This window comes from Salmo trutta, chromosome 29, assembly GCF_901001165.1.
Source record: "Salmo trutta chromosome 29, fSalTru1.1, whole genome shotgun sequence".
NCBI lineage: Eukaryota > Metazoa > Chordata > Actinopteri > Salmoniformes > Salmonidae > Salmo > Salmo trutta.
The window spans coordinates 17,142,195-17,167,528 of record NC_042985.1 but is presented as its reverse complement, the minus strand read 5'-3'; the positions used below and the strand labels follow the sequence as shown (position 1 = coordinate 17,167,528).

Below are 25,334 nucleotides of genomic sequence, written 5' to 3'. Positions count from 1 at the left end.
CAGCTCAGAGAGGCCCAGCTCAGAGAGGCCCAGCTCAGAGAGGCCCAGCTCAGAGAGACCCAGCTCAGAGAGACCCAGCTCAGAGAGACCCAGCTCAGAGAGGCCCAGCTCAGAGAGGCCCAGCTCAGAGAGGCCCAGCTCAGAGAGACCCAGCTCAGAGAGACCCAGCTCAGAGAGGCCCAGCTCAGAGAGGCCCAGCTCAATCAAACCGTATCCCACCGAATCATTTTAAACTAAAACGGATCGTTCCTGTATTGTATCCGAGCCCATGTATCTAGATACGTATCGAATCATCCTGAAAGGGAAAGACATCCCTTTTACTAATCTTATCAAACAAGTTAGGAACTTAAAAATAACAGGACATGTTTCAATATGAACACCTCCACATGGTCTATCTTCCCTACAGGCCTACATTAAAATGCTATCATAACGGAAACAATACAGCTCTATCAATACAGCTCTATCATAACGGAAACAATACAGCTCTATCAATACAGCTCTATCATAACGGAAACAATACAGCTCTATCAATACAGCTCTATCATAACGGAAACAATACAGCTCTAAAAATGTCATACGTTTTTGTTGATATCAGTGGTTGTTTGTCTTATCTCCATTTCCCACTGGAGTTTATAGTTTACCCATTACCCACCTTTTTTACCACTACATCACTGATATTATTACAGAATCTTACGTAATATTCTAATCATTCATCTGAAGGGGATTATACGATAATTTGTGTGCTCCATTGATGTCTGTTTGTGTGGCACTTGATTAGTAATGCCTAGGAATACAAATGTCAACGCTATGTCATTTGAGAAAAGAGATGTATGTAAAGAGTTGATGATTTTATGTCATTTGTCATTAGAACTGAGTGAACAGTCACTGATGCTCCGTGTCAGTATGAATCAGTTCTCATATTCCCCCTTTCAGGGTATAACATTACAACTGTATAGCTAAAAGGCTACGTGTTTGTAGATGGACTGAGATGAATGAACCTCCGGCAGCGGATGGAGTGTGTAGAATGTGTGTTGTGTGTGTGTGCGTGTAACACAGTGGAACCTATCCTGAGGGGATTACAGTGACAGTGGTGCTGCTGGCCCTGTGCTGCCTGGGCTCCGTGAGAAAATCCCCCTCCTTATGAATCGCCGTGTAATCTTCCCCCTCTCCAACACACACACACACACACACACACACACACACACACACACACACACACACACACACAGCTTGGTGATGGAAAATATCAGCAGAGTGCAGGAACCTGCACAAGGGATTTATGCTTTGTTCTGCATAAAGTCAACTTATGAGCTCACACACACACTAACATATTGACAAAACACACACGCATGCATTCCCCCCCCCCATATGCCCGCAAATGCTCACATACCAGCAAACACACACACACACCATTCACATGCCCACACACACACACACACACACGAACGCACGCACGCACACATACATACAAAGGATTATAAAAAAACACTTAATTAAGAAAACAGCTTTGGGATTTTGTAATCAGAGTGTGAGTGAAGAGGATTAGATAGTCTTCCTATGCTACGTGGCAGGCAGGCAAGGAGATATGAACCCAACCCTCTCTACACTGACTCTACTGTAGTCTATATGCCTACCCTAAACCCCCATTTTATATTGTAATTGATCTCGCTTGCACCATTTTGTTAGATGTTTCACAGTAGACGACAACAGTGTAGTATCAGCACATTCAGATCACGCCTGCTGCCCTGCGCGCACGGAAACACACACACACACACACACACACACACACACACACACACACACACACACACACAAAGCTTTCTGCTAACAGCCCCTAGTATGTTAGGAAGAAACCATATCTGGGGAGGAATATTTAGGAAAATGTACTAGGGAGGGAGGGAGGGAGGAGGAGAGGAGAATAGAGGCAGGGTGCTTTACAATAATGTTTTCATCTCCTGATGAGCTTGTTTTTCACCAGGTAGGTAGCTATAAAAACACTATGCAATTTCAGAAAGCAGTGTGTGATCAGCCAACCCTGACTTCTAGCTGTAACCCCCTCAGGACATTTGATTTGAGGCTAACCCCTCCCTACCCTCCATCCTATCCCTCCCTACCCTCCATCCTATCCCTCCCTACCCTCCATCCTATCCCTCCATCCTATCCCTCCCTACCCTCCATCCTATCCCTTTCTACCCTCCATCCTATCCCTCCATCCTATCCCTCCCTACCCTCCATCCTATCCCTTTCTACCCTCCATCCTATCCCTCCATCCTATCCCTCCCTACCCTCCATCCTATCCCTCCCTACCCTCCATCTTATCTCTCCCTACCCTCCATCCTATCCCTCCATCCTATCCCTCCCTACCCTCCATCCTATCCCTCCCTACCCTCCATCCTATCCCTCCCTACCCTCCATCCTATCACTCCATCCTATCCCTCCCTACCCTCCATCCTATCCCTCCCTACCCTCCATCCTATCCCTCCCTACCCTCCATCCTATCCCTCCATCCTATCCCTCCCTACCCTCCATCCTATCCCTCCCTACCCTCCATCCTATCCCTCCCTACCCTCCATCCTATCCCTCCCTACCCTCCATCTTATCCCTCCCTACCCTCCATCCTATCCCTCCATCCTATCCCTCCCTACCCTCCATCCTATCCCTCCCTACCCTCCATCCTATCCCTCCCTACCCTCCATCTTATCCCTCCCTACCCTCCATCCTATCCCTCCATCTTATCTCTCCCTACCCTCCATCCTATCCCTCCATCTTATCTCTCCCTACCCTCCATCCTATCCCTCCATCCTATCCCTCCCTACCCTCCATCCTATCCCTCCCTACCTTCCATCCCTCCCTATCCCTCCATCCCCTACTTACCCTCCATCCCCTCCCTCCCTACCTACCCTCCCTACCTACCTACCATCCATCCCCCCTATCCCTCATCCCCTAACTACCCTCCATCCCCTACTTAGCCTCCATCCCCTCCCTCCCTCCCTACCTACCTACCATCCATCCCATCCCTTCCGTACCCTTCATCCCCTCCCTATCCTCCATCCCCTCCCTATCCTCCATCCCCTCCCTACCTACCCTCCATCCCCTCCCTACCTACCCTCCCTCCCTTCCGTACCCTCCATCCTCTCTCTACCATCCAATTACTGGAGATATACTGCACCAAACATCTTAGTTAGATGTAAAATTACTGGAGAAATACTGCACCAAACATCTTAGTTAGATGTAAAATTACTGGAGAAATACTGCACCAAACATCTTAGTTAGATGTAAAATTACTGGAGAAATACTGCACCAAACATCTTAGTTTGACTGTGTGACTAAGATCTATCTCCTCTGCAAAAACGTCTAAATTAATGACAGATGTCTTGAGTTATCTTAGATTAATTCTGACTATTTTCAGGAAGTGTATACTGGCTACGGCATCTCAAAATGGACAAACAGTACTATTGCGTTTTTTTTCTTGTTTTTCAACCGAAGGTCTTTTAAGGGAGTATGTGAGCACACTCGTTCTGTTCAGCTAGCCAAGTTCAGCTAGACGCCAGCCGAGCTGAAGCATGCTGACACCTTAACAATCATTGTGCTGGGGTGGTCTTACAGACACAGGCTACTCCCCCCTGCAGGCTCCTACAGCCAGCCTGATAATACTATTAGCTCAGTCCCAACCCCCCACTCAAACAGGCATGCTGGTCACATGGCAGAGAAACATGCAGGCACATATGCATGCACACAGACACACAGACAGACATGTTGTGGATTATACTCACACACACACACACACACACACACACACACACACACACGGTCCCACACAATCACGTACATACTCCCTTATATTATACTGTATAACTACCATATAAACACACACATTCAAGAACACACACACACCTAGAAACAATTACGAGTGCACGCACGCACGCACACACACACACACACACACACACACACACACACACACACACACACACACACACACACACACACACACACACACACACACACACACACACACACACACACACACACACACACACACACACTGTTGTGGAAGGTTAGTGCCTCTGCAGCGTTGCGGGTGCTGACAGGGAGAAGGCTGAGCGTTAATATTACATGAGAAGACCCTGGGAGGGCAGAACACACACACTGTGGTTCCTCTGTCTGCATGAAACCTCCCCAGAGCACCATGTACTCCTGCTGTCTTCATTACCCTGCACGAGCATGATCCCTCACACTGTACTGCACCGCACCTCACACACACACACACACTGCACTGGCACACACATGTACACTGGCCACATTGGCACACAGCGACAACAGAAAGCACGAACACAAACTCACCACATAAAATATAGGCCTACAGGTATGTAGCAACAACGACAGAACAGAGGACACAAACTTACAAACACATGCTATGCTACTGTACCAACCCACTCAAAGCAACGAAAACATCCTTTCATATAGACACACTGTAGAACAACAGACTCCAACACACACACATATAAACAAAGGCAAAAGCCTTGCGAGAGGGGTCGGCCATAGTAAAACATCCTCTTCTCTCCTCTGCATTGAGACAACATCCCTACAGTGACCATCCCTCCCTATAGCGGACAGAGTCCATGCCTGGTTTTCTAGTGTTTCTCTGGTCTCCCTGCTCTCGATAGATCTCCACAGACACTACTGTAAATCAGACACCAGGGGAGGAAGGCTTTGGGACTGTCTCATAGGATCACTAGCACAATCCTACAAGTCAGAGAGGAGACTGAGGAACTCTGGGATGGTCAACCTGTACTGAAGGAAGTTCATTCTTTAGATGCAGGACAGGACTAAACTTGTTTTTCATTTAGCAACATTATGTACAGGCCAAAACACTTAACTATAATGAATTTAGGCTAAGGTATGTAAGAGATGACGCTACATGTTAAAAGAAAGAGTAAGGAGCTTTGATATACTTTGATATTTCAAAATGGCTGGAATGTATGACATAACAAGCTTCATGAAAGAAGCATTGAAACAATAGTGGAAAGACTAGGTTTCATTTTGTGTTTAGCCTAGTTTCACAAATCAGACCTTTGCTTTACAAATTCTACATTGTGTAAAAATATGTAAGGTTACATCATATAAAGTAAGGCTAGGGCATATTACTAACTTAGTGATGTTAGTAATAATCTCAGACATGACAAAGAAATAACACCTTTATAATGAGAATAGGGAAAAGTTCAAATAAATAGGCCTAAGTCAACTTCCAGTGATACAACAAATACTGTGGGTTTAAATGCTAATACTGTAGTTTGTATTCCTAGATTTTGAAAATGTAGATTTTGAAAATGTATGCTCAGTTTGTCACGCGTGCCATTGGGGTACAGCCAGCAGCATTTTAACCAAAGACTGTTATACTAGCTGTCTTGTCTGTGTTTTCTAAATGTGCAATAAGCATAAAAAACAATTATATATAGAACTGCCAACTCAATCTCATTCTGAGAATTAAGGTAGGCCACTTGATTTCAACATCTGAATAAAGTGGATAGGACAACATGCTGGTTAAACAGTTGGAGACAGAAGGGTGTGTTCATAACAATTCACTAACACGTGGACTTGAGAGATTGTTGATGAGACCTGTATAAATGTTCTTTAGCCTAATGTCTGCTACAGGAAGTTAGTCGTTATTAGTGAATGTGCATTAGTCATGGAGCTAGTTAAACTTGTAACAAAAAATAGCATTTTCATAGACAGACTTGAAAGCCAGATCATTGATTATTGCAAAAAAAAGCAGGTTAAACTATTTTCATAAAATAATAAATTTGATTGGGTCTTATGGTTGTGGAAGGCTTACATTTAGCCTAAGTATAACTTCACAAGCCCTGAATTAGATTATTGCTGACTGTTTGAAATGCAGTGTCTTAATTGTACAACAACGCTTATTTAGAGAAAACATGAGGGTAGGCAACAGCACATCCGCCATGCTGACCCTCAACACAGGGGCCCCTCAGGGGTGTGTGCTTAGTTCCCTCCTGTTCTCCCTGTTCGCACATGACTGTGTGGCCACACACGACTCCAACACCATCATTAAGTTTGCCGATGACACAACTGCTGGCCCGATCACCAACAACGATGAGACAGCCTATAGGGAGGAGGTCAGAGACCTGGCAGTGTGGTGCCAGGACAACAACCTCTCCCTCAACGTGGGCAAGACAAAGGAGCTTATTGTGGACTACAGAAAACTGAAGGCCGAACACCCGCAATCACATCAACGGGGCTGTAGTGGAGTGGGTCGAGAGCTTCAAGTTCCTCTGTGTCAACATCTCTAAAGACCTATCATAGTCCAAACACACCAACACTGTCATGAAGAGGGCAAGACAACGCCTCTTCCCTCAGGAGGCTGATCCGTCAGATCCTCAAAACGTTCTACAGCTGCACCACTGAGAGTATCTCAACTGGCTGCATCACCTCTTGCCATGGAAACTGCTTGACATACGACCGCAAAGCACTACATAGGGTAGTGCGAACGGCCCAGTATATCACTGGGGTCGAACTCCCTGCCCAAGAAATTGTCAAAGACCCAGCCACCCCAGTTCTCTTCCCTCTGCTACTGCACGGCAAACGATAGTGGAACACTAAGTCTGGGACCAAAACATTCCTGAACAGCTTCTACCCCCAAGCCATAAGAGTGCTAAATAGTTCACCAAATAGCTACCCGGAATATCTACATTGACCCTCTTTGCAACTCTTTTTGACTCTGTACACACACACTGGACTCTACCCACACACTCACACTGACACTCCAACACATACACATGAACACACACACTTACTCACACAACACGTACACACAGGCACATTGTCGCCACACAAACACTTACCACTTATCACAGTCACTGCTGCTACTGTCTGTTATCTATCCTGTTGCCTAGTCACTTTAACCCTACCTACATGTACAGATTTACCTCCATTTCCTCATACACCTGCACAGACTCGGTACTGGTACCCCATGTATATAGCCAAGCTATCATTGGTCATTGTGTATTTATTCAATATTATATTTATTTTTTATCCTGCATTGTTAGGAAGAGCCCGTGAGTAAGCATTTCACTGTTAGTCTACACCTGTTGTTTAAAATGTGATTTCATTTTGATTTGATTTGTTGTTTATGTTGGCCAATCAAAGCGGCATATAGGCTCAATGTGTAGCAAGTGGAGTGAGTTCACTAATGCAACGCAAGATGGAATAAAAATGACAGAATTAAAAGTAGTAGGCTATAGGAGCAACCAATAGCTATGTAGGCTGCTGCTTTATCTGAATGGGGTTGGGGAGAAAGCACAGCATGTGGCGTCAATTAGCCCAGCTAGCTAGCTTCTCTAGGCTACTCCAGTCCAGACCGGCACTGTTATATGGGATGATAAATAACATTGTGGCTGCTACAAGTTAGTTAGTCTTGTCTGTAACCGAGTTGGTGCCTTGACGTCTCTACCTTTCCCTCCGTCTGCTCACTCCCATTTCACAAACACCGCCCCCTCTGTAGCTGCAGCAATAGAGCACCAGCCTCTCTCCCTCGCCCAGCAATACTCAGGTTAAAAACTTCAATAAATAAAAATATAATAATAATGAATATCTGACAAAAATTCATGATACTATTCTAATAGTGAAATTATTTCAAACCTCCATCTCTAGTGTTCAACATCAGGCCCAGTGGGTTTCCTGAGTAAGAACCATACAGACCTGGTTCAGCCCAACCCTCCTGACAGATGTCTGTTCTCTCTCTCATTAACATCTGCACCACTGCAACACACTCTCTCTCTCCCTCATTTCTTACTATCTCTCACAAACAGAGCAAAATCCATTATCTGTTACTGCCATTTCCACATGCAGCAGCCGAGCTCATATAATCATTAATCATGAAGCAGGGAAGCAGGCAGGGAGACAATATAGTCGCCCATTGTTGTCCTCACTCAGCCCTGCTCGCTTAATGAGAATATGAAACTAGAGTGTCTCTCTCTATCTCTGGTTGGTTCATTTCACAGCTCTGGTGATGACCTGAGTGACAATATACACATTCCTCCTCCCTGCCTCCCAGCTTGCCTGCATGTCTCCCTGCCTCCCAGCTTGCCTGCATGTCTCCCTGCCCCCCAGCTTGCCTGCATGTCTTCCTGCCCCCCAGCTTGCCTGCATGTCTCCCTGCCCCCCAGCTTGCCTGCATGTCTCCCTGCCCCCCAGCTTGCCTGCATGTCTCCCTGCCCCCCAGCTTGCCTGCATGTCTCCCAGCTTGCCTGCATGTCTCCCTGCCCCCCAGCTTGCCTGCATGTCTTCCTGCCTCCCAGCTTGCCTGCATGTCTCCCTGCCCCCAGCTTGCCTGCATGTCTCCCTGCCCCCCAGCTTGCCTGCATGTCTCCCTGCCCCCCAGCTTGCCTGCATGTCTCCCTGCCCCCCAGCTTGCCTGCATGTCTTCCTGCCTCCCAGCTTGCCTGCATGTCTCCCTGCCTCCCAGCTTGCCCGCATGTCTCCCTGCCTCCCAGCATGTCTCCCTGCCTCCCAGCTTGCTTGCATGTCTCCCTGCCTCCCAGCTTGCCTGCATGTCTTCCTGCCTCCCAGCTTGCCTGCATGTCTCCCTGCCTCCCAGCTTGCCTGCATGTCTCCCTGCCTCTCAGCATGCCTGCATGTCTTCCTGCCTCCCAGCTTGCCTGCATGTCTCCCTGCCTCTCAGCTTGCCTGCATGTCTTTCTGCCTCCCAGCCAGTCAGCTTGCCAGTCTTCCTGACTCCCAGCCTGCCTGCCTTCTTCCTGTCTCCAAGCCTGGCTGCCTGTCTTTCTGCCTCCCAGCAAGTCAGCTTGCCAGTCTTCCTGACTCCCAGCCTGCCTGCCTTCTTCCTGTCTCCAAGCCTGGCTGCCTGTCTTTCTGCCTCCCAGCCAGTCAGCTTGCCAGTCTTCCTGACTCCCAGCCTGCCTGCCTTCTTCCTGTCTCCAAGCCTGGCTGCCTGTCTTTCTGCCTCCCAGCCAGTCAGCTTGCCAGTCTTCCTGACTCCCAGCCTGCCTGCCTTCTTCCTGTCTCCAAGCCTGGCTGCCTGTCTTTCTGCCTCCCAGCCAGTCAGCTTGCCAGTCTTCCTGACTCCCAGCCTGGCTGCCTGTCTTTCTGCCTCCCAGCCAGTCAGCTTGCCAGTCTTCCTGACTCCCAGCCTGCCTGCCTTCTTCCTGTCTCCAAGCCTGGCTGCCTGTCTTTCTGCCTCCCAGCCAGTCAGCTTGCCAGTCTTCCTGACTCCCAGCCTGCCTGCCTTCTTCCTGTCTCCATGCCTGGCTGCCTGTCTTTCTCCGCCTCAGATATTACATGAGCTCACACTGGGTGTGGCTTAGAGTATAACAACACAGTTTCATTGTACAGGGGGAAGGGAACTGCATACAGTATATACTAAATCCCTATATCCACTAGTCTCTGTCATAACCTAGCTGTCCTATTTTCAGCAAGCTAGCCTAAATGCTAACGGCAGCCATTGTTGCTCCTTCCTGTCTGTCTGTGTCATGAATTTTAAAATGAACTTTGAGCTGCCATCATGGCAGCTACTATTTTACGAGCAGCTATGTCTGTCAAGCTAGCAGCTGCTAGCAGCTAGTCAACTAGCTATTCTATTGTGCTCCAGAAGTGAATGGGCACTAAGGAAGCCAAGCCGTAAAGGAGAATAGACAGTGTGACACAACTTGCTTTAGACAGGATGCAGAGCAAAAACAAAATGGTAGATTTAATGTGGAAGGCCACTGAAATTACTTTTCAAAACAAATACAACACCGTGGCCCTTTTTCATGCCATACAGCTGTGGTGTTATAAGGGCATAGTGAGGCATATGAGAACAAGGTCAGTGAGACACCTACCCGATCTTGGCCTTCTGTTTGGGCTTGGACGAGGACACAATGCGGGCCTTCTTGGAGGCCTTGGTCCTGGTCTTGTTGCCTCGGTCCCTCTCCCTGTCTCTGTCTCTGTCCCTCTCTCTCCTGTGGGCCGAGGAGCTCCCAGAGGGGAAGCTCTCTGGACTCATAACCCTGGGGATGTTCTTCTCTCCTCTCTCCCGGGCCTTAGCAATGGCCTCATGGATGATCCTGTTAGCCTTCTGCTGCTTGTCCTCCCCAGCCTCCTCCATCAGTTGCTGCTGCTGCTGCTCCCTCTGCTCCTTCACCAGCCTCCGCTGGGCCCGCTTCTCCAACGACGAGCTGTAGGAGGACGAAGACGAGGAGGATGAGCTGCTCTTCATCGGGGGGCTGAGGACCCGCGCTGCTGTGTGGCTGTTGGGACCATTAGCATTCTTGTTCTTGGGAGGCTGGAGAGAAGAGGAGAGAGAGGAGGGGGGATATTAATCAGACTGAGGGAACACATATACCAACAGGATGATGTCATTGTAACATACATACATCTGCATTAATAGCAAGACTGGAAAGAGCTGTGTATTACAAAGGACTCTCGGTCTGATCTTAATGTCATTTCCTGCGAAGTGGATGATCTTGTGGTCGTTAACACACACACACCTTAATCCCCCCACACACACACTAATCCCCCCCACTATGCTCTCACGTAGTCAAACCAAACCTACATTCCTGAATCTCAGACTGAATAGTTAGATCATTTATCTCCTAGTTCTCACATTCCCCTTCAGTTAACCCTCCACAGCCTCTCACACATCATCTTCCCCTTCAGTTAACCCTCCACAGCCTCTCACACATCATCTTCCCCTTCAGTTAACCCTCCACAGCCTCTCACACATCATCTTCCCCTTCAGTTAACCCTCCACAGCCTCTCACACATCATCTTCCCCTTCAGTTAACCCTCCACAGCCTCTCACATATCATCTTCCCCTTCAGTTAACCCTCCACAGCCTCTCACACATCATCTTCCCCTTCAGTTAACCCTCCACAGCCTCTCACACATCATCTTCCCCTTCAGTTAACCCTCCACAGCCTCTCACACATCATCTTCCCCTTCAGTTAACCCTCCACAGCCTCTCACACATCATCTTCCCCCTCAGTTAACCCTCCACAGCCTCTCTCACATCATCTTCCCCTTCAGTTAACCCTCCACAGCCTCTCACACATCATCTTCCCCTTCAGTTTACCCTCCACAGCCTCTCACATATCATCTTCCCCTTCAGTTAACCCTCCACAGCCTCTCACACATCATCTTCCCCTTCAGTTAACCCTCCACAGCCTCTCACACATCATCTTCCCCTTCAGTTAACCCTCCACAGCCTCTCACATATCATCTTCCCCTTCAGTTAACCCTCCACAGCCTCTCACACATCATCTTCCCCTTCAGTTAACCCTCCACAGCCTCTCACACATCATCTTCCCCTTCAGTTAACCCTCCACAGCCTCTCTCACATCATCTTCCCCTTCAGTTAACCTTCCACAGCCTCTCACACATCATCTTCCCCTTCAGTTAACCCTCCACAGCCTCTCACACATCATCTTCCCTTTCAGTTAACCCTCCACAGCCTCTCACACATCATCTTCCCCCTCAGTTAACCCTCCACAGCCTCTCACACATCATCTTCCCCTTCAGTTAACCCTCCACAGCCTCTCACACATCATCTTCCCCTTCAGTTAACCCTCCACAGCCTCTCACACATCATCTTCCCCCTCAGTTAACCCTCCACAGCCTCTCACACACAGCCTCTTCCCCTTCAGTTAACCCTCCACAGCCTCTCTCACACATCATCTTCCCCTTCAGTTAACCCTCCACAGCCTCTCTCACACATCATCTTCCCCTTCAGTTAACCCTCCACAGCCTCTCACACATCATCTTCCCCCTCAGTTAACCCTCCACAGCCTCTCACACACAGCCTCTTCCCCTTCAGTTAACCCTCCACAGCCTCTCTCACACATCATCTTCCCCTTCAGTTAACCCTCCACAGCCTCTCACACATCATCTTCCCCTTCAGTTAACCCTCCACAGCCTCTCACACATCATCTTCCCCCTCAGTTAACCCTCCACAGCCTCTCTCACACATCATCTTCCCCCTCAGTTAACCCTCCACAGCCTCTCACACATCATCATCCCCTTCAGTTAACCCTCCACAGCCTCTCACACATCATCTTCCCCCTCAGTTAACCCTCCACAGCCTCTCTCACATCATCTTCCCCCTCAGTTAACCCTCCACAGCCTCTCTCACATCATCTTCCCCTTCAGTTAACCCTCCACAGCCTCTCACACATCATCTTCCCCTTCAGTTAACCCTCCACAGCCTCTCTCACATCATCTTCCCCCTCAGTTAACCCTCCACAGCCTCTCACACATCATCTTCCCCTTCAGTTAACCCTCCACAGCCTCTCACACATCATCTTCCCCTTCAGTTAACCCTCCACAGCCTCTCTCACATCATCTTCCCCCTCAGTTAACCCTCCACAGCCTCTCACACATCATCTTCCCCCTCAGTTAACCCTCCACAGCCTCTCACACATCATCTTCCCCTTCAGTTAACCCTCCACAGCCTCTCACACATCATCTTCCCCTTCAGTTAACCCTCCACAGCCTCTCACACATCATCTTCCCCTTCAGTTAACCCTCCACAGCCTCTCTCACATCATCTTCCCCTTCAGTTAACCCTCCACAGCCTCTCTCACATCATCTTCCCCCTCAGTTAAACTCCACAGCCTCTCACACATCATCATCCCCTTCAGTTAACCCTCCACAGCCTCTCTCACATCATCTTCCCCCTCAGTTAAACTCCACAGCCTCTCTCACATCATCTTCCCCTTCAGTTAACCCTCCACAGCCTCTCTCACATCATCTTCCCCCTCAGTTAAACTCCACAGCCTCTCACACATCATCTTCCCCTTCAGTTAACCCTCCACAGCCTCTCACACATCATCTTCCCCCTCAGTTAACCCTCCACAGCCTCTCACACATCATCTTCCCTTTCAGTTAACCCTCCACAGCCTCTCACACATCATCTTCCCCTTCAGTTAACCCTCCACAGCCTCTCTCACATCATCTTCCCCCTCAGTTAAACTCCACAGCCTCTCACACATCATCTTCCCCTTCAGTTAACCCTCCACAGCCTCTCTCACATCATCTTCCCCTTCAGTTAACCCTCCACAGCCTCTCACACATCATCTTCCCCTTCAGTTAACCCTCCACAGCCTCTCACACATCATCTTCCCCTTCAGTTAACCCTCCACAGCCTCTCACACATCATCTTCCCCTTCAGTTAACCCTCCACAGCCTCTCTCACATCATCTTCCCCCTCAGTTAACCCTCCACAGCCTCTCTCACATCATCTTCCCCCTCAGTTAACCCTCCACAGCCTCTCACACATCATCTTCCCCTTCAGTTAACCCTCCACAGCCTCTCACACATCATCTTCCCCTTCAGTTAACCCTCCACAGCCTCTCACACATCATCTTCCCCTTCAGTTAACCCTCCACAGCCTCTCACACATCATCTTCCCCCTCAGTTAACCCTCCACAGCCTCTCTCACATCATCTTCCCCTTCAGTTAACCCTCCACAGCCTCTCTCACATCATCTTCCCCCTCAGTTAAACTCCACAGCCTCTCACACATCATCTTCCCCTTCAGTTAACCCTCCACAGCCTCTCTCACATCAACTTCCCCTTCAGTTAACCCTCCACAGCCTCTCTCACATCATCTTCCCCCTCAGTTAAACTCCACAGCCTCTCTCACATCATCTTCCCCTTCAGTTAACCCTCCACAGCCTCTCTCACATCATCTTCCCCTTCAGTTAAACTCCACAGCCTCTCACACATCATCTTCCCCTTCAGTTAACCCTCCACAGCCTCTCACACATCATCTTCCCCCTCAGTTAACCCTCCACAGCCTCTCACACATCATCTTCCCCTTCAGTTAACCCTCCACAGCCTCTCACACATCATCTTCCCTTTCAGTTAACCCTCCACAGCCTCTCTCACATCATCTTCCCCCTCAGTTAAACTCCACAGCCTCTCACACATCATCTTCCCCTTCAGTTAACCCTCCACAGCCTCTCTCACATCATCTTCCCCTTCAGTTAACCCTCCACAGCCTCTCACACATCATCTTCCCCTTCAGTTAACCCTCCACAGCCTCTCACACATCATCTTCCCCTTCAGTTAACCCTCCACAGCCTCTCACACATCATCTTCCCCTTCAGTTAACCCTCCACAGCCTCTCTCACATCATCTTCCCCCCTCAGTTAACCCTCCACAGCCTCTCTCACATCATCTTCCCCTTCAGTTAACCCTCCACAGCCTCTCACACATCATCTTCCCCTTCAGTTAACCCTCCACAGCCTCTCTCACATCATCTTCCCCCTCAGTTAACCCTCCACAGCCTCTCACACATCATCTTCCCCCTCAGTTAACCCTCCACAGCCTCTCACACATCATCTTCCCCTTCAGTTAACCCTCCACAGCCTCTCTCACATCATCTTCCCCTTCAGTTAACCCTCCACAGCCTCTCACACATCATCTTCCCCCTCAGTTAACCCTCCACAGCCTCTCACACATCATCTTCCCCTTCAGTTAACCCTCCACAGCCTCTCTCACATCATCTTCCCCCTCAGTTAACCCTCCACAGCCTCTCACACATCATCTTCCCCCTCAGTTAACCCTCCACAGCCTCTCACACACAGCCTCTTCCCCTTCAGTTAACCCTCCACAGCCTCTCTCACACATCATCTTCCCCTTCAGTTAACCCTCCACAGCCTCTCACACATCATCTTCCCCTTCAGTTAACCCTCCACAGCCTCTCACACATCATCTTCCCCCTCAGTTAACCCTCCACAGCCTCTCTCACACATCATCTTCCCCCTCAGTTAACCCTCCACAGCCTCTCACACATCATCATCCCCTTCAGTTAACCCTCCACAGCCTCTCACACATCATCTTCCCCCTCAGTTAACCCTCCACAGCCTCTCTCACATCATCTTCCCCCTCAGTTAACCCTCCACAGCCTCTCTCACATCATCTTCCCCTTCAGTTAACCCTCCACAGCCTCTCACACATCATCTTCCCCTTCAGTTAACCCTCCACAGCCTCTCTCACATCATCTTCCCCCTCAGTTAACCCTCCACAGCCTCTCACACATCATCTTCCCCTTCAGTTAACCCTCCACAGCCTCTCACACATCATCTTCCCCTTCAGTTAACCCTCCACAGCCTCTCTCACATCATCTTCCCCCTCAGTTAACCCTCCACAGCCTCTCACACATCATCTTCCCCCTCAGTTAACCCTCCACAGCCTCTCACACATCATCTTCCCCTTCAGTTAACCCTCCACAGCCTCTCACACATCATCTTCCCCTTCAGTTAACCCTCCACAGCCTCTCACACATCATCTTCCCCTTCAGTTAACCCTCCACAGCCTCTCTCACATCATCTTCCCCTTCAGTTAACCCTCCACAGCCTCTCTCACATCATCTTCCCCCTCAGTTAAACTCCACAGCCTCTCACACATCATCATCCCCTTCAGTTAACCCTCCACAGCCTCTCTCACATCATCTTCCCCCTCAGTTAAACTCCACAGCCTCTCTCACATCATCTTCCCCTTCAGTTAACCCTCCACAGCCTCTCTCACATCATCTTCCCCCTCAGTTAAACTCCACAGCCTCTCACACATCATCTTCCCCTTCAGTTAACCCTCCACAGCCTCTCACACATCATCTTCCCCCTCAGTTAACCCTCCACAGCCTCTCACACATCATCTTCCCTTTCAGTTAACCCTCCACAGCCTCTCACACATCATCTTCCCCTTCAGTTAACCCTCCACAGCCTCTCTCACATCATCTTCCCCCTCAGTTAAACTCCACAGCCTCTCACACATCATCTTCCCCTTCAGTTAACCCTCCACAGCCTCTCACACATCATCTTCCCCTTCAGTTAACCCTCCACAGCCTCTCACACATCATCTTCCCCCTCAGGAACAGAAGTGTGAAATGTACCATATCAGCTTTGCTGCCTGGAATGAGAGTCAAGTCACCCAGGCAGGCTCAATAAGGAAATGTTGTAAACACAAAGGAATGGGATTACAAAAGTGAATCAGCGAAGCTCTGAAAAACCCCATGTGCATAACAATCAAGCTGTATACTTACACTGCTGCTTAGTGACGTGGGGAGAGAGACAGACAGAGAAAGACTAGAAATGATGAAGCAACATGCTATGAGCTACGTGTAGTTTGTAGTCTTAGCCTTTAGCAGTAGCTGACAGAGGAGAGACATACTCAGAAATCAGCCTTCTCAGGAAGCTTAACTCATAATTTCCAAGAAATGGCAGATGAGGAAAAGTACGCATTTTCATTGCACTCTAAGGCCGTATGATATGAATGTGATTGTCGAAAGGGAAGTCACACTGATCGATCTAGAAAACAGAACACTGAAAACAACAGCCAGCTGGTCTAGAAAACACACACAGCAGAAGTCACAACACTGTTAGCTAGTTGGTTGTACCTCTCTTATTAGGCCCTCAAAGCCTTGATAATGGTATAGCCTTGACATAGGCTTAGCATAGCCTTGATAGCCTTTTAAAGACTTAAACAACCAGTCAATAGAATATCCCATTCTGCTGCTGTGTCTCTACCCCACTACCTCACAGACATACTGAAAGTGTTGCTTTCTGAACTTTCATTAAGACAGGCAGAAAGCACAAACTTTCATTAAGACAGGCAGAAAGAAACAGAGACAGGCAGGACCGGCACACTGACATTCAGCCAAACTAGAATAAATAATACAGACAAGGCTGATAGGTGATAAAATGGGAATAAAACATGGGCTGGGTTGTATTCCCCTCGGGTGGGCCCAGAGCCTATAAATGGATGAGCTAATCTCAACGTGTTGCAGTCAGAGTGGATGGCCACATGACCCGAGGCCGAGCCACAGCACGGCACAGCCAGTTGCTTTCCTGACTGCTAAATAAAGAGAATTATCTTCAACTGCCACAAACAAAGCGGGGGGAGGGGAGAATTAAATGACAGTTCATTTGGAAGATAAACAAGAGCTGTAGCTACAGAATTATAGGTTTAATGTGTGCTGTGATGCCCAGGAAATCATTGCCCAGAACTGAAATATTCTCATTATTCAAGTCCAAGGTAAAAATAGAAGGGGAGGAAAGAGAAAGTCAAGGTAAAGAACAGGGAAGAGAGGGAAGGAGCAAAGGGGAGAGGGCAGAGGGCGGGAATGAGAGCAGGAATGAGAGTTTGTATGAAAAGTGAGTGAGAAAGGGAGAGAGAAGAAAAATGCACCAAAACCAAGTGTTCTGCAGCTGTGTAATACGACTATAAATAACTGAAATTACAGGCTGCCAGCACTGCAGTGATTTCAATCTCTCTCTCTGCCACCACACGCTCCCATGAAAACACTTTGCACTATTACAGTAAGGAGAGACTACAGAGAGATAGAGATAGCCAGGACATTTGGGCCAGTTAGTCCGCTCACTCACTCACTAACACCTTACTTCCCTCAGTCCCTCATGCAGTGCTGTGTGACTGATGTACTCATCTTATGTGACACACACACACACACACACACACACACACACACACACACACACACACACACACACACACACACACACACACACACACACACACACGTCGCCTTTTGCATCGAACCAGAGATGGGGAGGAATCTATGGAGGGAGGGGGTGTGGGAGATGAGAGAAAACGAGGAACAAAGTGAAAGGAGGGGGGTAGTGAAGGGAGAGCATAGCTAGCACAGCTAAGCAAATTAGTATGGGAAAGAGCAGCAACAAGGAGTTCAAGATGGCGACAGTGGAGCTGCATCAGGCAGGCAGCATGAGCCAGTAGCAGAGGAGGTTGTTCAGTTGTTCAGTTCCTGTCGTCCGGCCCCTCCTCCCTCCCCTCTCTCTCTGTGCAGCTCACTTACCCTTCCTCTTGGCCTCTTCACTGTAGACATGTTTTTTTCTATTTTTTTTGTTCTTCCTCCCCCTCTCTCTCCAACCACCTAACAAAAGCCTTGCCCTTTTGCCGGGTTTTTTCTCTCTCTCTCTCACTCGCTCGCTCACTCTCTCTTTCGTTCGTTCGATGGTCTGTCTTGCTTGAGCTGCGTGTCCACCCCCTCCCCCTCCACAGGCAGCGTACAGGCGGGGGCGGTGGAGCCTCCTCTCCTTCACCTCCTCTCCACTCCTCTCCTCCCCTAGCGGGCAGGGCTCAGGCTCAGTAGGAGTGCATGGGGCTGGGCTGTTAGATCACTGGGAGAGCTGGGAGCGCCAGAAGAGGTGCGAGGCAGTGGCAGTCCAGGAAGCTCGTCTCATTCTGCTGCTACTGCGTGCTTCAGCTCCGTCCGGCTCAGGCGGGTCGTGGTGTGAGTGTCAGCGTCGCTCTCTCGCTCTACCCTCCTCTCTTCCCTCCCTTCTCATTGATTCCCCTCCGCTAGCAATCGCGTGCTCTCTCCGTCCGCTCGCTCTACTCTCTCTACTCGTTCCTTTTTCTTGCTCTCTTCGTTCGTGCCTCTTTCACTTACATCCCAGGGTAAGGTAGGCTACTCCTTTGTACACAAAAAGGGTTTTGTGCTAGCTAGCTTGCTTGGTTGTTTTCCTTTTTCCACTAGTTTTCCCCTCCTCTTCCCTCTCTGCCCTCCCTCTCCCGTGCTGGGTGTGTATGGCGAGGAGCTGGAGTCTCCAGCAGCAGAGCGGTGGAAAATGAAAGCAGCACAAAGCAGCAAAATGCATCAGCATGAATATTAGAGATGTCGTTAAAATCCAGACTCGTTCTCTCTCTCTCTCTCTCTCTCTCTCTCTCTCTCTCTCTCTCTCTCTCTCACTCACTCTCTCTTTGTGAGGAAGTAGGCCAGCAGATGGTGCTAGCAGTTATTACATTAACTTTCACAACTTAACCCCAAAAGCACTGAATTTCTACACAAGCACAGAGATTAACATAAATGGAATGCAGGCTCGCATGTGTTGCACATTGCTCTATACATAAAACAGTATACACAAGAAACTGAATGACACCATATTATGTTGTACAGAATCATAACATGAAAATCCACTATGAGAAAAAACGAAACAATACACTATTAAACAACCACACAGCAAACAACCAACGTGAGCAAAACCATGAAACCATGAGGCTAAAAAGCCACAGTACTGTCCCTAGTACAGAACACTAACACACTGAGAGCTCCCTCCCAGAGACTGTCGGTAAAGCAGTGATCTCAGACACACTCTGGTGGGGAAAGAGAGACGCAGATAGATGCTGGCCACCCAGCCACACAGGAAGAAAATTGCTCTCGAAAGAGGTGACAGGATAGCCCCCCACACACACAAATGCGTGCGAGATGTGAAAGGACAGACCGTGACGAGCCTTCTCTCCCTTCCCTGACTGACAGTGTGACTGGAGGGGCGATGGAAGAGAGGAAGGGGGCTCCCTGGAACATGACGCAAGGGACATGTGCTCCAGCAGGCACATGGTGCTGGGAGGGGAACACACAGACATGCCTGGCTGGCCTAGAGCCTGCCTTGGCACAGGGTTAGGTCCCAGAGTGGAGACACACACATCACCAGAGAGACATGCCTGGCTGGCCTGGAGCTTGCCTGGCACAGGGTTAGGTCCCAGAGTGGAGACACACACATCACCAGACAGACATGCCTGGCTGGCCTGGAGCCTGCCTGGCACAGGGTTAGGTCCCAGAGTGGAGACACACACATCACCAGACAGACATGCCTGGCTGGCACAGGGTTAGGTCCCAGAGTGGAGACACACACATCACCAGACAGACATGCCTGGCTGGCACAGGGTTAGGTCCCAGAGTGGAGACACACACATCACCAGACAGACATGCCTGGCTGGCACAGGGTTAGGTCCCAGAGTGGAGACACACACATCACCAGACAGACATGCCTGGCTGGCACAGGGTTAGGTCCCAGAGTGGAGACACACACATCACCAGACAGACATGCCTGGCTGGCACAAGGTTAGGTCCCAGAGTGGAGACACACACATCACCAGACAGACATGCCTGGCTGGCACAGGGTTAGGTCCCAGAGTGGAGACACACACATCACCAGACAGACATGCACGCATGCACACGCTCACACACACAAACTTAAAGAGCCATGCATCTTGCTCTAAAGCACATGACTGTGTTTTCACAGTGAACTCTCGTTTGAAACAACATATAACATATGCACAACATATGCACAACATATAAGGCCCTTCTCAGGTTACACAAAGGGCTACATAGCCTGGGGGTTGACTGTTAGCTCACTGCTAGTCAGAAGTAACTGGGAACAGGTTGGTATGCTACAGGCTATGGCTAGCCTCGATGGCTATGTGGCTAGGGGGAGGCTAAGTACCTGGAGATGGATAGTTAGCTCCCTGCTAGTTAGAAATAACAGTAACAGGTCTGAAGCTACAGACTAGTAAGCTACAGGCTAAAGGCTACATGGCTATGTGGCTAAGGGAAGGACATTTGCAGCAGAGCAGCAGCTCTCTCCCTGTCTGAAATGTAACACTGGTTAATGATATTAGAGCAGAATTATCTCACATGGATAATAGCTGAAAGGGGCACTGAGCTCTTAAGGACATAGGCCTAGTTCACTTAGCTGATCTGTGTTGCTTTATCGCTTTAATAAGTAGACTAGTATGATTAGTGGGCCTTAAGTAAGTCATAATCTATGTCAATATTCCTAGCTTTCCATTAGGCGTTGGGGAAACTAGAGAGAAAGAGAAGGGGAGAGAGAGGTAGGAAATAAAGAGAGACTGACTGATGTATTTAACTGGCCCTCTCATCAGTAGTGGCAAACAAAGGTGAAAGCTAAAAGGAAAGCTCTCCTTCCTGACTGGCTAAATAAACAACAGCTTAGCTGCAATATCATTTGGCTCTGCTATCTCCAGCCGATGTCTGAGCACAACTCTCTTACAAAACCTGCCAGACACCTAACTCTGTGGAAGAACATTGGAACTACAAACATGACAAAACATTGAACTGTACAACTGTAGGAATAACATAAGACTGGTTAAAGTCCAACGCAGAGTATGTGTGGGAGGTCACAATGTACACAGTAGGTTGTGTTAACTCCAATCTAGTGCCCATGTGCTTGTCCCCATGCCCATATCTAGATAAATTAGCCTGTGTGTGTTTGTGTCTGTGTGCGTGCGTGCTTACTAGCGGTAGGCTATATGTGTGTTCTCCCCATGTTTGAGTGGGCATCTGATATAGGCTAGCTGTCAGGCTAGGCCTTGGGAGTTGGACTCCTGTTCTAGGAGAGACGGAACTAAATGACACAACATGCCAATTACCGTCCCTGCAGTGGAGCGAGAACATGTCACATGCCAGAGGGGAGCATCCCATACAACAGAATAAACTATCACGTAGTGGCAGTGGGCCTCACTCTCACAGAGACAGAGCCTCACTCTCACAGAGACAGAGCCTCACTCTCACAGAGACAGAGCCTCACTCTCACAGAGACAGAGCCTCACTCTCACAGAGACAGAGCCTCACTCTCACAGAGACAGAGCCTCACTCTCACAGAAACAGAGCCTCACTCTCACAGAGACAGAGCCTCACTCTCACAGAGACAGAGCCTCACTCTCACAGAGACAGACCCTCACTCTCACAGAGACAGAGCCTCACTCCCACAGAAACAGAGCCTCACTCTCACAGAGACAGAGCCTCACTCTCACAGAAACAGAGCCTCACTCTCACAGAGACAGAGCCTCACTCTCACAGAGACAGAGCCTCACTCTCACAGAGACAGAGCCTCACTCTCACAGAGACAGAGCCTCACTCTCACAGAGACAGAGCCTCACTCTCACAGAGCCCCTGAAAAAGATCAATGCACAGCTGTAGAACAATGTCAAGAACACAGGTAAAAATACTGTATGTATAGTGTAATTCAGGGAGATATTTTAACAGGTATGCAGCCATGTTATGTACTGCATGTTGAGCATGAACATTTCAACACCTGATATGGAGTACAGTGCGCTGATGTATAGTACACTGAGGGGTTCACTGGGACGGACAGACAGCATCCTTTTAGTCTGGGACCGACATCATAATGTAAAAGACTACATAACAGGCTAGAGGTAGATAGAGAAAGAGAGAGAGAGGTAGGAGCAACAGATAGAGGTAGATAGAGAAAGAGAGAGAGAGGTAGGAGCAACAGATAGAGGTAGATAGAGAAAGAGAGAGGTAGGTAGGAGCAACAGATAGAGGTAGATAGAGAAAGAGAGAGAGAGGTAGGTAGGAGCAACAGATAGAGAAAGAGAGAGGTAGGTAGGAGCAACAGATAGAGGTAGATAGAGAAAGAGAGAGGTAGGTAGGAGCAACAGATAGAGGTAGATAGAGAAAGAGAGAGAGAGGTAGGAGCAACAGATAGAGGTAGATAGAGAAAGGGAGAGGTAGGTAGGAGCAACAGATAGAGGTAGATAGAGAAAGAGAGAGAGAGGTAGGAGCAACAGATAGAGGTAGATAGAGAAAGGGAGAGGTAGGTAGGAGCAACAGATAGAGGTAGATAGAGAAAGAGAGAGAGAGGTAGGAGCAACAGATAGAGGTAGATAGAGAAAGAGAGAGGTAGGTAGGAGCAACAGATAGAGGTAGATAGAGAAAGAGAGAGAGAGGTAGGAGCAACAGATAGAGGTAGATAGAGAAAGAGAGAGGTAGGTAGGAGCAACAGATCGAGAAAGAGAGAGAGAGGTAGGAGCAACAGATAGAGGTAGATAGAGAAAGAGAGAGAGAGGTAGGAGCAACAGATAGAGATAGATAGAGAAAGAGAGAGGTAGGTAGGAGCAACAGATAGAGGTAGATAGAGAAAGAGAGAGAGAGGTAGGAGCAACAGATAGAGGTAGATAGAGAAAGGGAGAGGTAGGTAGGAGCAACAGATAGAGGTAGATAGAGAAAGAGGTAGATAGAGAAAGAGGTAGATAGAGAAAGAGAGAGGTAGGTAGGAGCAACAGATAGAGGTAGATAAAGAAAGAGGTAGGAGGAACAGATAGAGGTAGATAGAGAAAGCTAGGGAGAGATTCAATAACACCCATGTATACGTAGATTCATACACAGGAAGGCTTTTAGCTGCCAGCGACTGGCTCTGCACAGGGTGTATTGTCTCTCTAGGCTGAGAATGTGTTGGTGAAAACAAGGGAGAAACAGGAACAGTGAATGCAGGCAGGCAGCCAAACACACATGCTTAACTGGTCACATGGCTTGGTGGAGCCGTGGCAACCCAACGGTTAACATGCAAATAGGCCTCCTGGCAGAGAAATTAGTGTGCTGGGGGGGCTTCCCTCTAAAGTGAGTGAGTGAGTGAGTGAGTGAGTGAGTGAGTGAGTGAGTGTGAGTGAGTGAGTGAGTGAGTGAGTGAGTGAGTGAGTGAGTGAGTGAGTGAGTGAGTGAGTGAGTGAGTGAGTGAGTGAGTGAGAGAGAGAGAGAGAGTGAGAGAGTAAAAGAGACAGAACGAGATAAAGAGGGAGCCAGAGGCACAGGTGTGAGTCTCTAAACAGTCCATAATAACCTCATCACAGACTCAGAGCCTGTATTAGTGTGCCTGCCACTCTTACTTCTGCCTCCCTCTGCGGGCCTTTGAGTAGGACTCCACTAAAACACCGTTAGGGAAATTGACATTTATCATCCTAGAACAGGATTGAACTCACACTATAACTGTGCACACACTATAGCCAATCATAGAGCCCACAAGACCCACCATATCAACAGTTAGCCTATATTTTCACCCACTAGGTAGTGCTGTAATGCTGGTTGTATAGGCTAGTAGGCTGTTGTAACAGAGAGAGCTGAGCAAGTGAACATAGTGTTCCTTCAGAGCAAATATAGGAGACAGTGTGTGGTACTGGTCCCTAGAACTTTAATCAATGACAGCCTACTTTTCTTTTGATGACTAATAAAGTGCATAGTACAGGAATAATAGAGATGATCCACTGCTTCTCTCTCACTTCAGCGTTTGCCTAAACGTTTTCCTTTTAAAAATATCTTAAGTCTACCTAGAAGTCAACCTCTGACGTCGACGCTTCCTTAAAAATACTCCTCACAGCAAAGTGTGTCGCGTCTTCGTGCATAACGTCCCTAAGAATAGTTCTTAGCCTTGTGTTGTGAGAGGGATAATACCAGCAGTATACAACACTACTCACCTTCCCAGTTCCCAACCAGAGCCTAACCAGAGACCAAACCTACTGCCTGGTTAATGGAATATAGATTAGTCTGTCAGGAGGTGGGGAAGAGATTAGGCCTGTTAATTAGGCCTATGGCTGTGGGCCAATTTAAAGTCATGCACGGAGAGTGAGGAAAGAGGTAGAGAGGAGAGAGGAGCGAGAGGAGAGAGATGGAGTGTGTGTATGAGAGAAAGAGATAGAGAGGGGGAGGTAGAGAGGTGTAGTTGATAAATGAAAGGGGGCACACTGCACGGCGATGCTTCCTGAACCAATTAAAAAGAGCATCAGGCCTTAATGATCCTTCACAGGGTAGGAGAGGTGGTGCTGGCTCTAACCTCTTGTCCCGGGGAGAGGCTAATAACAGAAGTGACACTCAGTGGGCTAACAGGACTTACAGGTCCTCCGTCGTCACTCTCTGACCTGGTCCACTTTGACCTGTGCTGTCACAGCCTGGCTGGCACACAGCTCTAGCAGGTCACATGGCAGCAGGGCCTTAGGCAGAGCTGCAGTAGTACAATATATGGCATTTAACTGGGCTGTATTCACATAGGGTTGACCCAAACCATACTGTCTGGCTCTGATACCACTATTTTCTTATTCTATGTTGGATGTGTAACCAGGCAAATGGCCAGCCCAGTACAGCTCGGATTAGTTTGGCTCAGTGTGAAAAGGGTACTGGTTGCCTGTATCTGGATGGAGGAGCGGATGTGGAGAAATGTGGGTGGCAGAAGGACAGACATGTTACAGAGTTAAGTCTAATACCATAGCCTAATTAGGCTAATGTTCTGCAGACCATGTGTAGTAGGCCTAGGCCTACAGATTAGGAAGGGGCAAACTACAGGGAATTATCCATTCTGAATAGAAACAGTATCAATAAAGTTGTATTGAATTAAAAAATCTAGTGTTCTTATTCCTTATGTGAGGGATAATCAACGAGAGGCTATGCGTTCTATGGAAAATAATGAACGACGTGGAAGGTGTGTTTCAAGATGCGCTAGCGAAATTTTCTAGTAGAAATGTGTTCATCTACTGAAGTAGCTAGCAGGTTTACTAGATAGCTATAGTAGTTGCTGTGGTAAACAAACAAACAAACTTGTTAGTTTAGCTAACCAAACCATCAGTCCTAGCTTGCCATTATGAAAATCTGATTCAACAATGCCAATAAAGTTTTCAATTCATGTTTTGCTTTGAAAATCAGCTCAAACATAGAACATGTAAGAATGAACTAGAGCCATTGAGTTCTACCGT

At 48.4% G+C, this 25,334-nt stretch overlaps 1 protein-coding gene across 8 annotated transcripts in view; it reads right to left on the bottom strand.

Annotated features, from left to right (window-relative positions):
- chd9 (chromodomain helicase DNA binding protein 9) overlaps positions 1-25,334 on the bottom strand; it is a 126,985-nt gene that overhangs the window by 70,375 nt on the left and 31,276 nt on the right. For 7 of the 8 annotated variants that reach the window (XM_029721039.1, XM_029721042.1, XM_029721041.1 and 4 more), the window contains one exon: positions 9,858-10,300. In XM_029721039.1, coding sequence (XP_029576899.1) covers positions 9,858-10,300 — 443 coding nt within the window. Of the gene's footprint in view, positions 1-9,857; positions 10,301-17,847; positions 18,871-25,334 lie in introns of those variants that run through there. The other variant, XM_029721043.1, reaches the window with a different exon arrangement.